This window comes from Eptatretus burgeri, chromosome 8 (assembly GCF_056783735.1).
Source record: "Eptatretus burgeri isolate ZD-2024b chromosome 8, Ebu_testis_v1, whole genome shotgun sequence".
Taxonomy (NCBI): domain Eukaryota; kingdom Metazoa; phylum Chordata; class Myxini; order Myxiniformes; family Myxinidae; genus Eptatretus; species Eptatretus burgeri.
In genome coordinates this window covers 100764582-100782000 of record NC_140968.1, presented here as the reverse complement: position 1 = coordinate 100782000, position 17419 = coordinate 100764582, and the positions used below count along the sequence as shown (strand labels likewise).

General features: G+C 42.3%; 1 protein-coding gene and 1 long non-coding RNA gene across 2 annotated transcripts; both read right to left on the bottom strand.

Moving 5' to 3' along the window:
* Window positions 1-1897: 1897 nt before the first annotated feature.
* LOC147022406 (uncharacterized) lies at window positions 1898-9937 on the bottom strand. Its single transcript, XR_015061233.1, has 4 exons — window positions 9470-9937; window positions 9027-9081; window positions 4610-8571; window positions 1898-3320 (listed from the first exon to the last, which is right to left on the bottom strand). It is a non-coding gene; the product is annotated as an uncharacterized LOC147022406 (long non-coding RNA).
* Window positions 9938-10175: 238 nt separating this feature from the next.
* On the bottom strand, window positions 10176-15564 carry LOC147022405 (uncharacterized). Its single transcript, XM_085890498.1, has 3 exons — window positions 15386-15564; window positions 10290-12031; window positions 10176-10189 (listed from the first exon to the last, which is right to left on the bottom strand). The coding sequence occupies exons 1-3, from the start codon at window positions 15511-15513 to the stop codon at window positions 10176-10178; spliced, it is 1884 nt and encodes a 627-aa protein (XP_085746624.1). The 5' UTR covers window positions 15514-15564.
* Between the last annotated feature and the right edge of the window lie 1855 nt (window positions 15565-17419).

The window sequence follows — 17419 nt, the reverse complement described above, 5'->3', positions numbered from 1 at the left end:
AAACCTAGATTCATCCATCAGACTTCCAGATGGTGGTGCGTGATTCATCACTCCAGAGTCCAATGGTGGTGCGCTTTACACCACTCCAGCTGACGCTTGGCATTCCAAATCTTGATCTGAGGCTTGTGTGCGGCTGCTCGGCCATGGAAACCCATTTCCTGAAGGTCTTTCTGAACAGTGCCTCTGCTGACGTTGCTTCCAGAGTCAGTTTGGAACTTAGTAGTGAGTATTGCAATCGGCGATAGACGATTTTTCCACTCTGCGCTTCAGCACTCGGCGGTTCCGTTCTGTGAGCTTGTGTGGCCTTCCACTTCGCGGCTGAGCTGTTGTTGCTCCGAGATGTTTCCACGTCACAATAACAGCACTTACAGTTGACTGTGGCAGCTCCAGCAGCGCAAAACTTTGACGAACTGACTTGTTGGAAAGGTGGCATCCTATAACGATGCCACGTTGAAAGTCACTGAGCTCTTCAACACGGTTTGCCAATGTTTGTCCATGGAGATTGCATGGCTGTGTGCTTGATTATATACACCTGTCAGCAATGGGTGTGGCTGAAATAGCTGAATCCTTTCAGTCATGTTATGTGGATATGTATAATGTGTCTGGCTCTACTATAGCTCGCTCTGCTCTTTCAGCCCTCTAATCCTTCCAGTTGCTCCCTCTTGGTTAAACCCACAAAATACACACATCAGATTTCAACGTCTTTTCTCCCGTTTGTGGAAATTCCTTCCACATGGTTCAATCACCTTGCTCTCTCCAGGACTTCAAGCAAGTGATGCGTCACTGTCATCTCGCATTTCCACTGACGATCCTTTCTCCGCTCGCTATAGGCCACCTCCGCTCTTAAACGCCACCAATGCAAACCCTTTTCCTTTCAGGTTGCTGTGTTTGCTCTGCTTCTCCCTCTCTCATCCTTCTTTTATTTTCCTTTTTTGTACACCTTGTCGAGGCTCGTGTGAGAGCAAAACACAATGCACAACTCGGGGGGGCATGAGGTAAGAGGGGCAAGAGTGGGAAGGGCAAAACAGCAGGGAACACAGGGGATACAAGATGGACATAGCAGGTACTTTCAAGAAGGAAAGCAGGGAATTTGAAGGAGGTGGGTTTGGGGTGAATTAACGTGAATAGAAAAGATTGAGGATTGGGATGGTGGACGACGAGAGGTGGTGGTGAACAGGTGTTTTGAAGGCCTGGAGGGAAGAATGGGATTGAACAGAGTGAAGGAGTTCATTTCCAAAGGTGGGAAAAAAAGAGGCATGAAAGAGTGAAGGTGAGCAGTGATTCGTGATTTTGGTAGTTTTACCAGAAAGGGCTTGGTGCGAGAGATGCCAATGATTCGAAATGCCTTGGTTTCCACAGCGTGAAGCCGAGAAAGGTGAGAGGAAGGAGCACGAGCCCAGAGGGGAGAGCAGTACTTCATCAGGCTGCGGACGAAAGCTTTGTATGTGGTCAGGACCTCAGGTGGGCTGAGGAAGGACTTTGCACGATGGAGGATTCCCAGTCGGCAACTGGCTTTTGAGGCCAGGTTGGAAATGTGGCTTTCCCAGGAAAGATCGTGCCAGATGGTGAGACCCAGAAGCTTGAAAGAAAGGACTTCTTCCACAGGATTATTGAGAATGTGGGTGGGGTTTTTTTCCAAATGGTCCTTTCGGAGAGACACAGTGAGAGTGTGAGATTTGTCTGGATTGAAAGACATGTTCCATGTGTTGGAGCAGTTTGTGATTTTACCCAGAACTGCAGTGAGCGAAGAAGCTGCTGCTTGCCGGTCTGATGGATGACAGATGGTACGGCAGAGGGTGGAGTCATCAGCAAAGAGATAAAGAGGATTTTCCAGAGATTCAGAGAAATCATTGATGAAACCATAAAAAGAACAGGGCTCAGAACGCTGCGTAGAGGAACTCCAGCCTGGACAGGAAGAGGGGATGAAAGAACTCCATTGAGGGCCACACGATGACTGTGACAGGAGAGGAAGTCTGCGAGCCATGAGTGGAGATGGCCTTGGATACCATAGGAAAAAAAACTTAGATGCCGTTCTTAGCTCATTTCATCCTTCACCTTGCACTTCTGTGAGCTTCGATTTTATTACCTCTGTCGGGGCCGAGGCCAACTACCTCAAGGAAAGAAATCAAGTAAGTTCATGTACCAGCCGTTTATTCCGGAAGATAGAAGACACTTCCATGCACGGAAGGAAGAACCCAGCCAGAAACATAGTTGCAAGCTGAATACAAGGTTACAGAGCTTTTCTGAGCGTTTCTATACAGTTTTTACCAAGATATCAGATGGAACTGTGTTGATTTCAAATAAACCACATACAATGGTATTAGTCTGTCAAAAGATTCCTCCGACAATGGTTTACAATGGTTGGAGTTTGTTTTCTGACAAAAGGGGAGGGGTGTGGGGGGAGTAAGAGAGAGTCATTGTTTCATTCTGCTGACTTCATGATCACAGGTCAAGAGTTTATTATCAGATATGACTTAACAAGAGGTTATTTGCATGAAAGGAAAGATTATGTGTGTGTTTTTCTTTCAAGCTCACTCAGCATGTATACCAAGCTCACTCAGCATGTATATTTTAGTTTTATCAGTTTTCATGTCTATTTGCTCAACCAGTAAATTATTTCGAAACTCAGTTGATTGAATCATGAAAGCAAATAACGAAGTAAATTTTGATTCTTATATGATTATTGTATTCCGATTAATAATCCAGCTCTCACAGTTTCCCCCTTTTGTTTTTGACAGAGCAATCCTAAGAGTTTGTTCTGTTACGACAAACCAACTAAAAATCAACATTTGTCGTTTTGTTAGCGGTAGGCTCGTTTCCACCGCGTCATCCAGACTTGCGCTCTGTGGTGAGTTAACAACCTGGCAAGTGGATGCAATACAACGCGGTGCCACCACCTCCCTCCACAGAGTTGGGGCGCCCAGGCGATTTTGGAAGGAAAGAACCCTGTGCAAACTGAACATATTCATCCAATAGGTAATCGCCTTTTCCATTTTTACTAATCAAATTTTATTTGAGTAAACCGCTTGAATTCATTTTCCCCTGAAGTTTTAAAGGTATTTCTATCATTCCACATCTCTTTATTATAATCAACCATCTGCTTTTGGCTCGTTAGCAATCATTGGTGAATTCTTTCAACTGGGTTTTTGTCATTCCCAAAGGCACAAGTGTCTGTACTTTCATATTTTCCAAAAGGTTCCACCGTCACGGTGTCTCGACTTAATTTTATACTAAGGTCTTCATTTTCTGGGTTTTCTGGATCTTCTGGATCTTCAGAGATGATTGGTCCAGGGAAACTTGATGTGCCACCACCATTGTTACTGTGGTAAATTTTCTCTCTCTCACTCACACACACACACACACACACACACACACACACACACACACACACACACACACACACACACACACACACACACACACACACACACACACACACACACACATACACAAACACACACACGTACACACCGATCAAAATTTTTATGCATGCTATGATGACAACAATAGCAATGATTATAATCGCCCAACGATCAACATGTGGAGTATCCATGTTCCTCCTCCACCAAACACTCCCATTAACCAAGATCCAAACCCTCCTTCCTTAAAAGAGCCATGTTACTCTGCAGCTACCTTCCTTACATGTTGTACCACGTCATGGATATGTACCTTCAATAATGCCTGGGGTTCTACAAGATTTTTCATTCGAATCCTTATTTCTATCCTTGTCCCAGTAATTTGTCCCTCAATGATTACTTCTTCTTCCCCCTTAGATGTTGAGGCAAAATTTGTCCTTTATCGGGGAGTGTGATCATCTTTTCCCTTGTATAAAGGAAGTTACGTCTCACCCAATTCCTAGGTTAGTTCCAGTGCCAATAGTCAGTACATTTGTATCCCTCCTTTTTCCAGTTACTTGTTATCTCTCTTACTTGCGCACTTACATCCCCTTTTGTCCCTCCTATTCTCGTTCGGACTGGATTAGCTTGTCTACAATCCAGGTACTGACTTGTATCTTCCCCTGAAAATGGGACTGCTGAGAGGGGCAGTTCATACTTGACGAAGTGGGGAAGCTGTGAGCAAACCCAACACTTGCTTTTGTTCATATTTTCAGCATGTTGTAAAGATATTGCTAACAAGATGTTCAATGGATGTTCAGTTATCCCTTCATGTAACACTTATGCCTCATTTCAGGCATACAGTGTCTACGTCCCCTTAATCCCGTGTGACATGGGGTGCATAATTACATCGATGGGTCATACAGGTGTTTGCCCCATACGTGGCTATCTCATGCAAATGGTCCCTATGTTTTCCTCCTTCTTCTTTGCGTCCTCTGTCACGACCCATTCATCGTTTCCCCTGCTCTCAACCAACCAAACATTCTGTTCTCCATGACATTCTCATAATACCCTCACTGTCTGTTATCATCCATATTCTCCCAATTATGCACGTGCTAATCAAGAGCACTGCCACATGTGTCATAAACCTCCGGTAACGTTCTTCCCACTTGCAGATTTCCTTTCTTCCCTTTACAACTTCCTGTATGCTTTTTGCAATGAGATGCGTGAATCTTATCTTTGTACATGATAACTGTGGTGGTGACCAATAATACCTGATGTGGTCCAGTCCAACGTGTCTTCAATGCATTCCTCCGTCTAAACACCTTGATGTTCAATCGCATCCTTGATGTTCATACAGCGATCCGTCGCCAGGCTGGATGCTGTGGTGTTCCTCTGCAGCTGGTCTGCTCGTGCTTGTCTGACCTGTGAGTCAAACTCTTTGACAACCTTTGTTAATGCAGCACAAAAGTTAATATTTGTCTTGTCCATCATGTATATGTCCATATGTTTTATAGACACTTTACGAGCGAACATTCCGTCCATTTCTCTGTGAAGACGGTCGAGTGTTCCCTTCATGACTCTTTCCATTTCCTCATTGGTTGTTAACCCAGCGTCACTCGAGTTGTCATCAGCTATTCGTTTCTCTAATCTTTGATGTCTTTCAACTTCAATATTCCATTCTTGACAGAGACGCAGTCCTGCTCTGTGGCGCCACTCCTTCAAGTAGCGCCCAGAGCATGTGCCATACCTGCTATACCTTAGGTACGCCATTGACCAAGGTAGACCCTTCAGTCAGTACAATGTGGCATCATCCCTTCGTTCCCTCCATTCTCTTTCAGGCGATACACATTTCTGCCTCATACCTGAAGCAAATACTGTCTTGACAAACCCCCCACTTATATAATTATTGGCCCAATTTCCTTTGCTCTTTATCCTTTTGCAGCAGTTAATGAAACATGCGATGTTATATTCATGGATTGGTCCATAAAATAGCACTGTTGTGTAAATTCTACCTCCAATCCAATCCAAATATCAATTGTTGCGATTTTGAATTCCACATTCTGTAATTCATTTGCATAATTCACATTCCCTCATTCAAACATCATAGAATCCTACACAGTGCAGGGGTTCATTCCATTCTGCCATATTTCCATCGTGATGCCATACCCAATGTTCTATAACGGGAAATTTGTTTGTTTTTCTGCCAAATTCAGCTCAGCCATCTCTCACATGGGCCCATTGTTCTAATAAACATTGAATGTGGATCAAGAGACGTGACTTGAACAATCACCTCCAGAAACCCGAAGGAACTCGCACAAGTTCAAATAGTGCAATTTGAGATACCATTTTAAAAAGTTCCTTTCAAACAAACTCATCAATATTCATAAACCAATGCTCTCAGACGTTCAATCAACGTCCATCCGAGAGGCGGAATGTACTTTGATGCAGTCCGTTTGCGAACATAACAGCATGAGTATTGATGGCCATTTATATATTATATTTGCATATTTGTTCGGCAATGATGAGCAACTTCATAAACTACACAACAGTCTTGGCATAACCATTCGAATGCCAATTCTGCTCTTCAAAAGTGCTCCCCAATACCAGGCGACCCTCCAACATCCATGTAGCCGTTGTGCCCGGCTGAGTTGCGTATGTATTATGTCCATAGGCACAGGCATTACCCACAGACCCCCAGCCGTCACACAGAGAAAATGGTTTTTCACCATCGTGAACGATTTATATCATTACTCATTCAAACATGCCATGGTAACCATGGTGATCAGAAACCTTGACCCATGGTTCATGGAGTTATACAAACAGCTGGAATCAGAAATGCAATGGCAAACCACCTTATGTAATCTTTGCGGAGGTATAAACTCCAGTGTAGTCACCGGTTCGTCATGGCTTTCGCCTGGCATCCTCATCTGCCAGCATCCGCCCACACAATGAGCGACCTGCACCTGCATGCTCCTCCATGCAGCACCTTCCACCAAATCTGAATAGTTTTTACCGTCAATTTTAAATCTTTTCTCCATCACATGAGGTACTCATTTCTCTCTCAATTTGATATGAATACATTGGCTTCGACTTCAAGAAGTTACAATATCCTTCAACTGTAAACCTCTGTCCTGGTGCTTCACACGCAAGGCACCAAACATCCCGAATCGTGCTTCACGAGGCAAGCAAGCCATTATTTGCACACCGATCAATCACAAATTCCTGCAACAGTCGACTGCAAAAACTCAGATCATAATACAGTGATACAACCAATCGTGCTTATACAACCGATCTATTGTTTATGCTCAAAGAATTGTCGGTTTTATCATTGTCAATGACAGAGCACTTTGTCATTGACGACAACAACAATCGAACAATTGTTTTAGTTTTTAATCCCACAACCAGATTCTCACAAGCAGGTCCCCACCTGTTCTCCCATCTGCTAAATCTCACACACACGGCCCAGGAAACAAGCACACTCACAGCAGGGTGTACTCCTACCCCGCCTCACTGTACGTGAACTGCTGTTGTTTACATTTCATTTAAGGTTCATTCTTTTCCTTTTCTCGAAATGTAAAACTATATATTCTTTTTAAATAATATCTTATTATTCCAATGACGTTTGCACACTCTCCACTGAATCCTGAATGATGACCTCACCCGTTTATGCTAAATCTGAAGATCAATTGTTCTTTCAACCAACTTTGCAGATACACCCCCCCCGCCCCCCTGAACTCTTCCGGTTTTTCCTTTTGTTGTTGTTTTTTTACAGCCTTGTATCTTTCCTCAATTAATCTCAGGTGGGATTATTGCTGTTCTAAAATGAAGAATTCATTGTTGCACTCGAGCATTATAACCTCTTTCGTTTTGTCCTTCCAGTGCGACATCCGGCCACGTGACTAATTCCTTAGGTTTCCGCCATATCCTGACTGGCAACACCGCTGTCAATCCTACCACATCCTCGTGGTTTCCTTTGTTACAAAACAATATTTGTTCCATGAATCCTTCTGGATTGTCATCATAATCTTTCATTTGCATTTTTATGGCTTGTAAATCACTCTGGTTCCTGGTCTCGCCACTGCCGCTGTTGGGAGGAAAGCTATCGCTGGTAATATTTTATGAACTTAAAAAAAAAGTATATTGTAGTCTTTCAAACTTCCTCTAAAACTTGTGCTTTTCACTTGCTCCTCTCGAGGCTCTTTTCAGCTCTCCAATCAACTGGTCTTCGAGTTGATTTTTTTTTTCTCTTTCAATCTTTCTCTTCTTAGATTTTCAATTCTATTCGGGGTGAAATCTTTGCTTTTTCTGTTCTCTGTCCACAACTTCACATCTTTTGAAGTTCTCGACCCGTTTGTTTTTTTCATACACTTGGCATTTGACCCGCCAGGAGCGCATCCTGGTCTCCTATATTTTGTTATTGATTCCCCATAACTGCTCGTCAGCGTTTCCTTTTCGATCTCTTGAAACACTCGTCAGCGATTTCTTCTGTTGAGTCGTTCTTTGCACCTGCGCGTGCTTTCCCTTGCTCTATCTCGTTCTTACCACTCCTCAGTGTCCTTTAGAGCGATTAAACCCTTTGGCCACTTCTGCTTTCTACCAGCCCTCCGCGGCCCCTTCCTCGCCTATCCTCCCAAATAGTGACTTGGCGATAATCCTGCGCTTCCCGCCCTCTCGACTCGGTCACTCTTTATAACAATCCCACGTCTCCCGCGCTGCCAGACTCGGTGATCCTTTCAATACGTAAGGCCTCCGCTATTTTACACAACTTGACCATCTACGCAACGTACATCAACACTTTTATCAAAAACCTACCAGATGTTACCCTTTTCTTCAGGAACAAACTTCTCATTTTCTTATAAATAAAAGAAATAAATTTTTTAAAACCCTAAAGTAAAATAAAATAAATAAATGTCTTCTATCTTATCCAAAAAACAGATCGCTATGTGTCCTTACCTTTCAAATTTTGGTTTGAAACCGAGCAACCCCCCGTGGAGGTAGAGTTGCATGGACACATGGACACGAAAAGGGTGCAAGTGATTAAGGTCTATGGAAGGTTTAATTACCTGTACTTCTGGAGACTGATGTTTATCTTTTTAAAATGTCGGATCAGCCGTCTGTCAGAGTCTGATGTTTCATCTTACTTTCCTGGAGTGCTTGTACGACAGAGTGATGATGGATCTACTGCTGAGCATCACATCTTCTTCTCCAGTGGCCGTTCCTGAAACTTCTTCCTCTGCACCCACATCAACAAAAGGAGGTCAAAATCCCTCAATACCATTGTCCTCATCATCTCCATCATTATTAAGTCTTCCATCGCAATCCTGGAAATATTATATCCTATCAATTGGTTTCTGCATCTCAGTTAATTTTTTCTTCTTTCTTTTGCATTCAATTTCACATCTTCATTGTCTTCATCACAAGCTCCCACTGGATGATTCAAACAATTAATTTTATTGATCGTCCATGTCTACGCAATGACTGACACGTGTACATTAACACTCATACTGGACTTCCACCAAATGGAAGGTTTGTTTGCTGATTGTCTGGATTCGAGTTCAGCAAAATATTTGTTTGTCTTCAACACTGTTGAGGCGCAGACAAAACGGGACATGATGCAGGTGAAGAACAGGTAGTTTGGACCATGTTTGGAATAGTTTATAATGTAAGACAAGAATCTTGGCAACTTACGTTCCAACTGGTACGATGGTTTCAGGTGAGCTGGACAGAGCACCTTCTGAGGAGCCTTTGGGAAAAACAACACAAATATGAAAGATTAAACACATTGATATCTTCATCAGTTTGACAACTTGTTCAGAAAGGGCCACAGAAGGAAATGCATGGATGGAACAGGTAATCGTTGAAAAGGTGAATCAGGTGATCTCATCCAATCGAAGGGAGGTGAAGTTCTTGTTCTATATTCTGCATGGGGATAACCATTTCAACAATATACCTTCCCACAAAAATTATAATTATAATGATATTCTTCTTCATCGAAGGAAGTGTAAACAGCAATGTCTGTGAAAGACAAAGTGCCAAAATTTATTTCAACTTCATGTTTTGATCTTGGGGTGAGCTGTGTTTGCACTCGGTGTGTTCACCCGACCTGTCAAAAGGTATCGAAAAGTGCTTACCTGTTGAAGGTCTTGCATCGCATATGGCTTCTGCTGTTGCGGCCATTCGTCATGGTGAGGTTTCCGTTGAGGATGCAGCGAATGAGAAACGTAAGTTGGTGATTAATTGCTTTTTGTCAACAATGAGACCCCACCATGGTTTTCTGAAGCTTTGGTGTCTTCACTCCAAAAGTTTAGGATCGTGTTCTGATGAAATGTAAAATGTCCATCAGGAGTGAAATTCCCTATCCTTGACTGGAGTTTCCAAAAAAGGTTTCGGTTATGGCTCCGATATGATCTCAGGTAAATTCACTTGTTTGGAAGAGACTGTGTGTTGATGGAAATTGTTTTCAATAGAATATACTGTCTTTCTTTTATCGTGTGCAGCATGAGGACACTGTATCATGTGAGATGGGACATGAGGAGCGAGGGTGGTGATCTTTGGAGATGAGGCGGGATGGTCCTCATCTACGGAGATGAGGGTTGTCCTTGGGCTTCTTCACGAGGATGACTTTGTCTCCTCTGATGGTGTATTGCCCGTTTGGATCACTTTCTCTCTTTTTGTCAAGTTCACTCAGCAGCAACTCTTGTTTTTCTCTTTGGAGCTGAGTGTAGTCTGGAGTGATAAATATATTTCTTGTCCACAGAGAGGGATCATTCAAATTCCGGATCTTCTTATTATTCGTAAGAACCTGATTCCTGTCAGACTCGCATCTGAAAACAACTTTTATGGGTCTGAAGCTGTTTTCAACATGGCGTCCAATGCGGAAAGTCCGTTCAGGCTCGATGTCCAGGTTCATGGCTTTTATTAATTTTGCCACAGCCTCCGTATCATGTTCACCTTTTCCCTCCTTCACTCCACGGAACATGAGGTTGTTTTTGCGCCTTTCAATTTCCGCTCCTTCGTCCTTGAGAAACTCAGATTGAGAAGGATGTTGTGGCTCCCGTTTGGGTGGCAGCCGATGAACATCGTGCTGCTTCTGCTGACGTAACCTGACTTCACGTTGAGGCTTCGGTTGTTGTTGGAGGACAACACTGTACAGTTGTTTTTGCTGCTGCAGCTCGTCATCACTGTGAGGGTTCGGTTCAGTCGACGGCAGCAAACCAACATTGCCCTCTTTCTGCTGTTGCTGCTGCAGCTCGTCATTCGTTCCAAGCATTTCTTCCTCGTTTTTCTCAGCAAGCTTTCCTGTATTTTTTACTTCGGTCTCTATTTCCAAGACCTCCTTCTCCCTTCCCTCCGCATTATTTTTTCTGTCCCTCATCTCGTTCTCTCGAACCGTTAACATGAACTCTTTAAGTTTGCATTTAACTTCACATTGTATTCGTTCTTCCTTGTGTTCTCTCTCTCGAACACGAATCTCTTCCTCGTTTTTGTCGGCATGCTTTCCTGTATTTTTTACTTCGGTCTCTCTTTCCAAGACCTTCTTCTCCCTTCCCTCCACATTATTTTTTCTGTCCCTCATCTCTTTCTCTCTCACCGTTAACATGAACTCTTTCAGTTTCCATTTAACTTCACATTGTTTTCGTTCTTCCTTGTGTTCTCTCTCTCGAACACGAATCTCTTCCTCGTTTTTCTCAGGAAGCTTTCCTGTATCTTTGACTTTGGTCTCTCTTTCCAAGACCTCCTTCTCCCTTCCCTCCACATTATTTTTTCTGTCCCTCATCTCTTTCTCTCTTACCGTTAACATGAACTCTTTCAGTTCCCATTTAATTTCACATTGTTTTCGTTCTTCCTGGTGTTCTCTCGCTCGAACACCAATCTCTTCCTCCAATTTACGCAGCCTGCACTCTCCATCGTTGAGCTCCTCTCCTTTTTCGTGCATACGAATCTGCCGTTGATATATCTCCTCGTCTTTCCCATTCATTAATGCTTCAAACGCACCTTGTCGCTCCAGCTCCTCTTCTTTACTTGTCTGCAGGTGTTGCTCCTGCTGCTGCACACGTTTCTTCCAGTTCTGAATCTCGAACATTCTATTTTCCACAACCAGCATTTTCTGGTTAAGTTCTTTATTTTTGCGTTTGATCCACATTCGGACTTGGAATTGGTCTTTGGTTCGTGCGGATTCTTCTTTCTTTCTCATCCTGAGCTTTTCTTCATTTTTCCTCTGTTCTTCCTCATTTTTCCTCTCCTGTTCATTTATCTTTCTCTCTTCTTTTTCATTTTTCTGCCTCTGCTGTTCCTCCTCTCCTTTCTTCCGGTCCTTTTCCTCCTTTTGCCATAACTCTTTTTCCAGTTTCCATTGCACGTCCTTTTCCATCAACTCATGTTCCATTTCCTGCACAAACTTCTCTCTTTGTACAAGATTTCTTTCATTTTCGACCAACCGAGCCTCATATTCCTGAAGCTTTTCTTCCTCTGCTCGTAAAACCTTTTCTTTCTCTTTTTGATATTCTTCCTCCTCTTGTTCATCATCACCAAAGTTCTGTTTTGCTGTGAACTCCATTTTGTCAGTAATTTCCAGAACCTCCTTTCTCTCTGCTTTCTGAATCTCAAGGTGTTCGGTTTCCCGAACCTCCGTTACAAACGGTGGATTAAGTTTTGATTCATTTTTCTGTTTCACTTTGCATCGACATCGTAAACTGCAACAAAACAAACAAACATTCTCAGTTCAAGCTTAAATAAAGTTTTACATCACATGAAAAGTATTGAACACATGGTTTTGTAAAGCATAAACAAACATGTTCCACGAGTGTTACAATTCTGGAGGATACGGAATATGGAGTATGCAGATGTAACTTAAACAATGTCCGTAGGAACGGTGTGGAACGATGAATCACACTTGATTATTTGAAGAATCTCATGTAATGGTCGAGGATGTTATGAACTTTTGCATTTGTTTTTGCTGGAGATGGAAATTGTGACTTTTTTGTAAATCAAGCCTAACTTTGCTGGAATTCCATTGATAACATTTTGTTTTGACGTCATTTGGTGGCCATCTTGGATTTTTAAAATAGCTGCCGTTTCAGAAGTATTTTTTCCCACAACTTTGATATTGACCAACAAACTCTTCCTTGGAAATGAACACTTAGTAGCTGGAGTTTTAGTTTATCTTGACAAGAAATGTTAAATGAGTAACCTTTAAGAGTCTTCCTTAAAACATCATTGTCAGTTTGTGTGAACGTAAAATCCAGTCAGATGTTTCAACTTGTGTTACATTCGTGGAACATCATTCATATAATCACGTGCTATGCAAAAAGAAATTAAATTACAGCACTTATACTTCATAGACGAAGATAATGGTGAATGGACTTTTTTAGAACATTCACCATGGATCAAGTTTTCAAAGGAAGAAGTGTGAGAAAGAAAGAGCTGTGTGAGAAGAAAGTATCACTCAGTAAATAGCAAGTGCGATGAGGAAACTGTGTTAAAAATTAACAAAATACGGAGGCAACAAGGAACAAGCATTTGGTGAATTGGAAAATGTACTGTTTACACATTCAATAACAAAATCAATCTGAATATCAAGGAAATCATCACGTGGAATCTATCCATGTCTGGTTATCCTTCATTATTTCAGATAGATTGTTCTGACAAAAACAAAAAGCTCGTTGTTCTTTCACTTGAATAATCATCAACTTCTCATGTTTCACATTATCTTATGGGAAACATGATGGAATCTCCAAAAGAGCTCCTGTTCAACAAACCAACAACAGAATAAACCAATGTCACCCGCAGGGTGACCCGTATCTTGCCAAAAGGTGACCACGTGTGACTTCTTTAAGGTCACACTGAGGTGAACAGAGCTGCTATCCACCAGGAGCGACTCCTTGAGGAATATCTGTCGACGAGAGATTCCGATGAGAATCGTTCTACAGAGTAACCATGAAAAATATGCATTTTCCTCATAACATCACCAAAAGACGTCATAATGTCTCAAGCTTGACATAACTAGAAAGCACTCATCGAGGTGTTCAATTTGAGGTACTACACGATATGGTTCCTAAAACTTGAAAATTTGGCCTTGGGGTCAAATATGTTTGACCTTAGGTGCTAATGAAGGTCAAGGCCAATCGCCACCAAAAATGAATAAGCTGAGCGTCAGACCATGAACTATATTCCCATGAAGTTTGAAGACGATCCGATCAAAATTACTCAAAAAATAAGGGTTTCGTCGACTCCCCTGATTTGCGACAAAGTGACCTTGACCTTTGACCCTGACCTTCAAAATCTTATGTGCTGAAAGGGACCTCTATAGGCCTCTGATATGCGAAGTTACAAAAATTTCCAATGATAACTGTGCTCTGCAGAATTTTTTTATACGTGATTACAGACAAAAAAAAAAAACATACAAGCTGACTAACATATCTTGCAAAAACTTCGTTTTGGCAAGATAATTAAACTCTGCTTGTATTGCCAGACAGATACTGATGAAAAGCTTGTTGATACTTAAAACAGAAAGAACCTTCAAAGAATCAGCATTTGAAACTTTTCCAAAGTGTGCACAGAAAAAGGCAGATTATGACAATCCAGAATTTGTGTGAGTTGGACAAAGGTTGCTTTGAATTGGAGCAGACAAGCTTAAAGCGAAGAAAGCCACTTTACACAGAGATTGACATTAAAAAACCGAGTCACCTGGATAAAACTGAGTCACCTGGATCGAGATGAAAGAAGACGCAAACTTGCTGTTCCTTCACAAGACAACTTCACTGACAAAGAGGACGACCCAGCGCTTCAGAATCTATTAAGTATACTGGTTTCAGCAGCACAGTGTTTGTCAAATCAAAATGTGTATTTTGTCAAGGAATCACAGATGAGGAAGAGCCAAAGCACCTGAAAAACTCCAGAAGGGACAATTCCTGGTAACATGGGAGGAAACAATCCAATTAATTGTAAACAGCAGTCATAATGATGCCTGGAAAGTTCGGCTTGCCGACATGCTGTCTTCTGGAGATTCACTGTCTCATCCTCTGGAGATTTCCGTCTTCTGGAGATTCACTATCCTGTCTTCTGGAGATTTACTGTCTCGTCTTCTGGAGGTTTCTGTCTTCTGGAGATTCACTGTCTCGTCTTCTGGAGATTTCTGTCTTCTGGAGATTCACTGTCTCGTGACGTTTTGAACCACTGCACGTCCTGCTTCACAAAAAACTGGGAAAAGCACATTCAGCGTCCAGGTTATGAAGCGAAAACACTTGAAAACAGGGTACGAATCATCCAGCCTTTTGTAAGTGTTGCATTTATTGCCACAGACTGAGAGTTCTTCAGTGTTCTGCAAGACCAAGTTGATGAGGGGCAGTATATCGACATTGCTGAATTGCAGAAGTGCAGATTTTTCATGAATTACAAGACAGACTGCTGAAACTTTTGCAGGTTTTTTTTTGACACACAGGTTAGTGAATACACAACTATAATTACAAACAGCTTCCCAAAGTGAAGGCTTTCCAACGTTCCACCGGACCTGCAAATGACCAATGAGGTATTTACACCAAATTTAACTTGATTCATGCAGCAAAAGTGGGTTTGTTCATGGCAGCCATTTTGAATCCAAGATGGCCACCATCCAGAACTTTGAGAAAATTTTTGCATGACTTTTTTTTTTTTTAATTTTAAATTTTTTAAAAATTAAATTTTTTTTAATTACGTTTAAAAAAACTAACTTTTTGCATGACAAATGTGGGTATTGCCACCAAAATAGACTTCATATGACATTCACAGCCCAAGTTGTTGGGAAATTTGGTGAAACATGGTGGCCATCTTGAAATTCAAAATGGCCCCATAACATTGGATGAAAAAATGTTACCAATGGATTTTGGACACCTTATCATCCCCTCCAGCAATTAAACAACACATTTCATATTTAACAAAAAAAATTCTCGTCCTGTTCATCCAACATAACATCGTACACAATAAACTCTCTCCAAATATCTGAGCGATCTTGTTCTCTCCTGGATGAAGGTATGATAGATATTGATGAATAAGTCACTTGTGTTCTTTACCAGTGAATGCAGAGCTTTCTTTTGGGGCTCCCCTTGTTGTTGAACCAACATGACGGATCAAATGTGATTACAACGTAAAATAAAAGGAAGGAAATCACGATGAACGCGACGTCGCGAACCACAGACATCCCTCCATCCTCAACAGCATCATTCTGGAAAACCTGTGGAAATGGACAAGGGCAGGAGTCGGAGGAATGTTTATTTTTCATTTAAAATTAAATAAACAATGTTTTCACAATTATTTTACAAAATCTCAAAGTTCATTACAAAATAAGAACAACATGATCTTGAAATGTTTTAAATACAAACACGATGGCTCATGGAATGGTCGAGAGTTTATTCGTTTATGTAATAACCGAGTGATGATGAGAGAGGAGATTCGAAGGGCATGGAGGGAAAGCATTCTGGGACTAGTGTTTGCTAATCCACTTGCTGGATGTATGTATTTTAGACTATCAAACACTACCTGTCACTTCACTGATAGGAATACTATAAGTTGGGACAAAAATAGGGGGACAGAGGGAGGGTGGAGGGGGAGAGCAAGGAGGGGTGTGGGAGCAAGGAGGGGTGTGGGAGCAAGGAGGAAAGGAGAGAGAGGAGGGGTGGGGGAAGTGATGGCACCGTGAGGTGAGAGGAATGGAAGGCACACGTGTGGTGGAGCATTAATTACGATTCATAGTCTCATCAAAATGATTTTCCATTTTCTACTGATAATACGAAAAATACTGCCTGGAGACCAACACCACTCAGACATGTCTGGAGACAAACACCGCTTGGAGACAAACATCACCCGGAGACACACACCGCCCAGAGACAAACAGCGCCCAGAGAAGTCCAGAGACAAACACTGCCCAGACGCATCCAGAGAAAAGCAATGCCCGGACGCGTCTGGATCCAAGCTGTCTGGAATTAATCACCACCCGGCCATGTCCGGAGACAAACACCTGTCGAGACATAAACACACGACCTGGCCAGGTCCGGAGATAAATACAACCCGGGCAAGTCTGGATACAAACATCGCTCGGACGTAACCACTGTCCAGACACGTCCAGAGATAACCACTGTCCGGATACAACCACCATCCAGTGAGAGAGAGCGGAAGGAACAATGGAGAGGGATATGGAAGGAGGGTGCTGCACTGTATGAGGAGGAGGGGGAGGAGTGTGGATGGGACAGAGAAAGAGAGACAGAGAGGGGTGGTGAGGTAGGGGAGTCAGACGCGAGAATGTTATGCTTTTGAACAACACACACAGACACACACACGCTCACACAATGGGCCAATATTGCCAATTTTTTGGTGATCACCTGATTGGAGTAGGTGTGATGACTGAATGCAATACGTACTGTATACAACCCAAAAACCTTGAGTGGCTTTCAGCCTTGTTATGGGAGAATTTAAATAAACAAATTATGAAAACAAGATTGAATTTAGATGTTTCAAGATGATGAATGTACTTGTGGTATTATAAAAAGTAAAGTTGGCGACATGTATGTAAATCTATGTATTCACATTGTATTCCCTTTTCTGACATGTTGTGTTTCCTGTCACGTATCACTTGGTGAATTGAACTTAAATTCAAACTTTGATCGGAACTCGATGGGGCGGCCCATCATGCTCTGATTGGTCAAACTTGTAAAAGCAACAAACCCCTCACTCACCCACCAACCAACTCCCCCCATTTTAAATCCTCCGTACGGTCCTGATTTACCAAGCTGTAAAGAAAGAGACTCAGAACGTGTTGTTTACCTTCCCCAAGTACAATACGTTGTCATTTCTCACAATCCCCACTTACCTGCTGTGATGGACGGGACGCTTCACTTCCGAGGATGGTGAGTACGAACAGCACGAAGGGAAACAACATGGCTGGTGCACGGCTCTCCCCGAACTGAAGAGTTAATGAAACCGTTCTGTCTAAAGAGTTCTCTGTTGTTGCACTTCTTATTGTGATGTCACAATGGTCTGTGGCCACGCCCCCTAACCTCGTCTGCATTGATATCCCAACCGAGATATAATTATATATTTTTTGTTCCAAA

Coding starts and splice junctions, on each gene's coding strand:
- LOC147022405 (XM_085890498.1), bottom strand. CDS start 15,513: ATGTCTGTGGTTCGCGACGTCGCGTTCATCGTGATTTCCTTCCTTTTA. Junction 12,032..15,385: donor AGAAAGCTCTGCATTCACTG/GTAAAGAACACA, acceptor GTTTTGTTGCAG/TTTACGATGTCGATGCAAAG.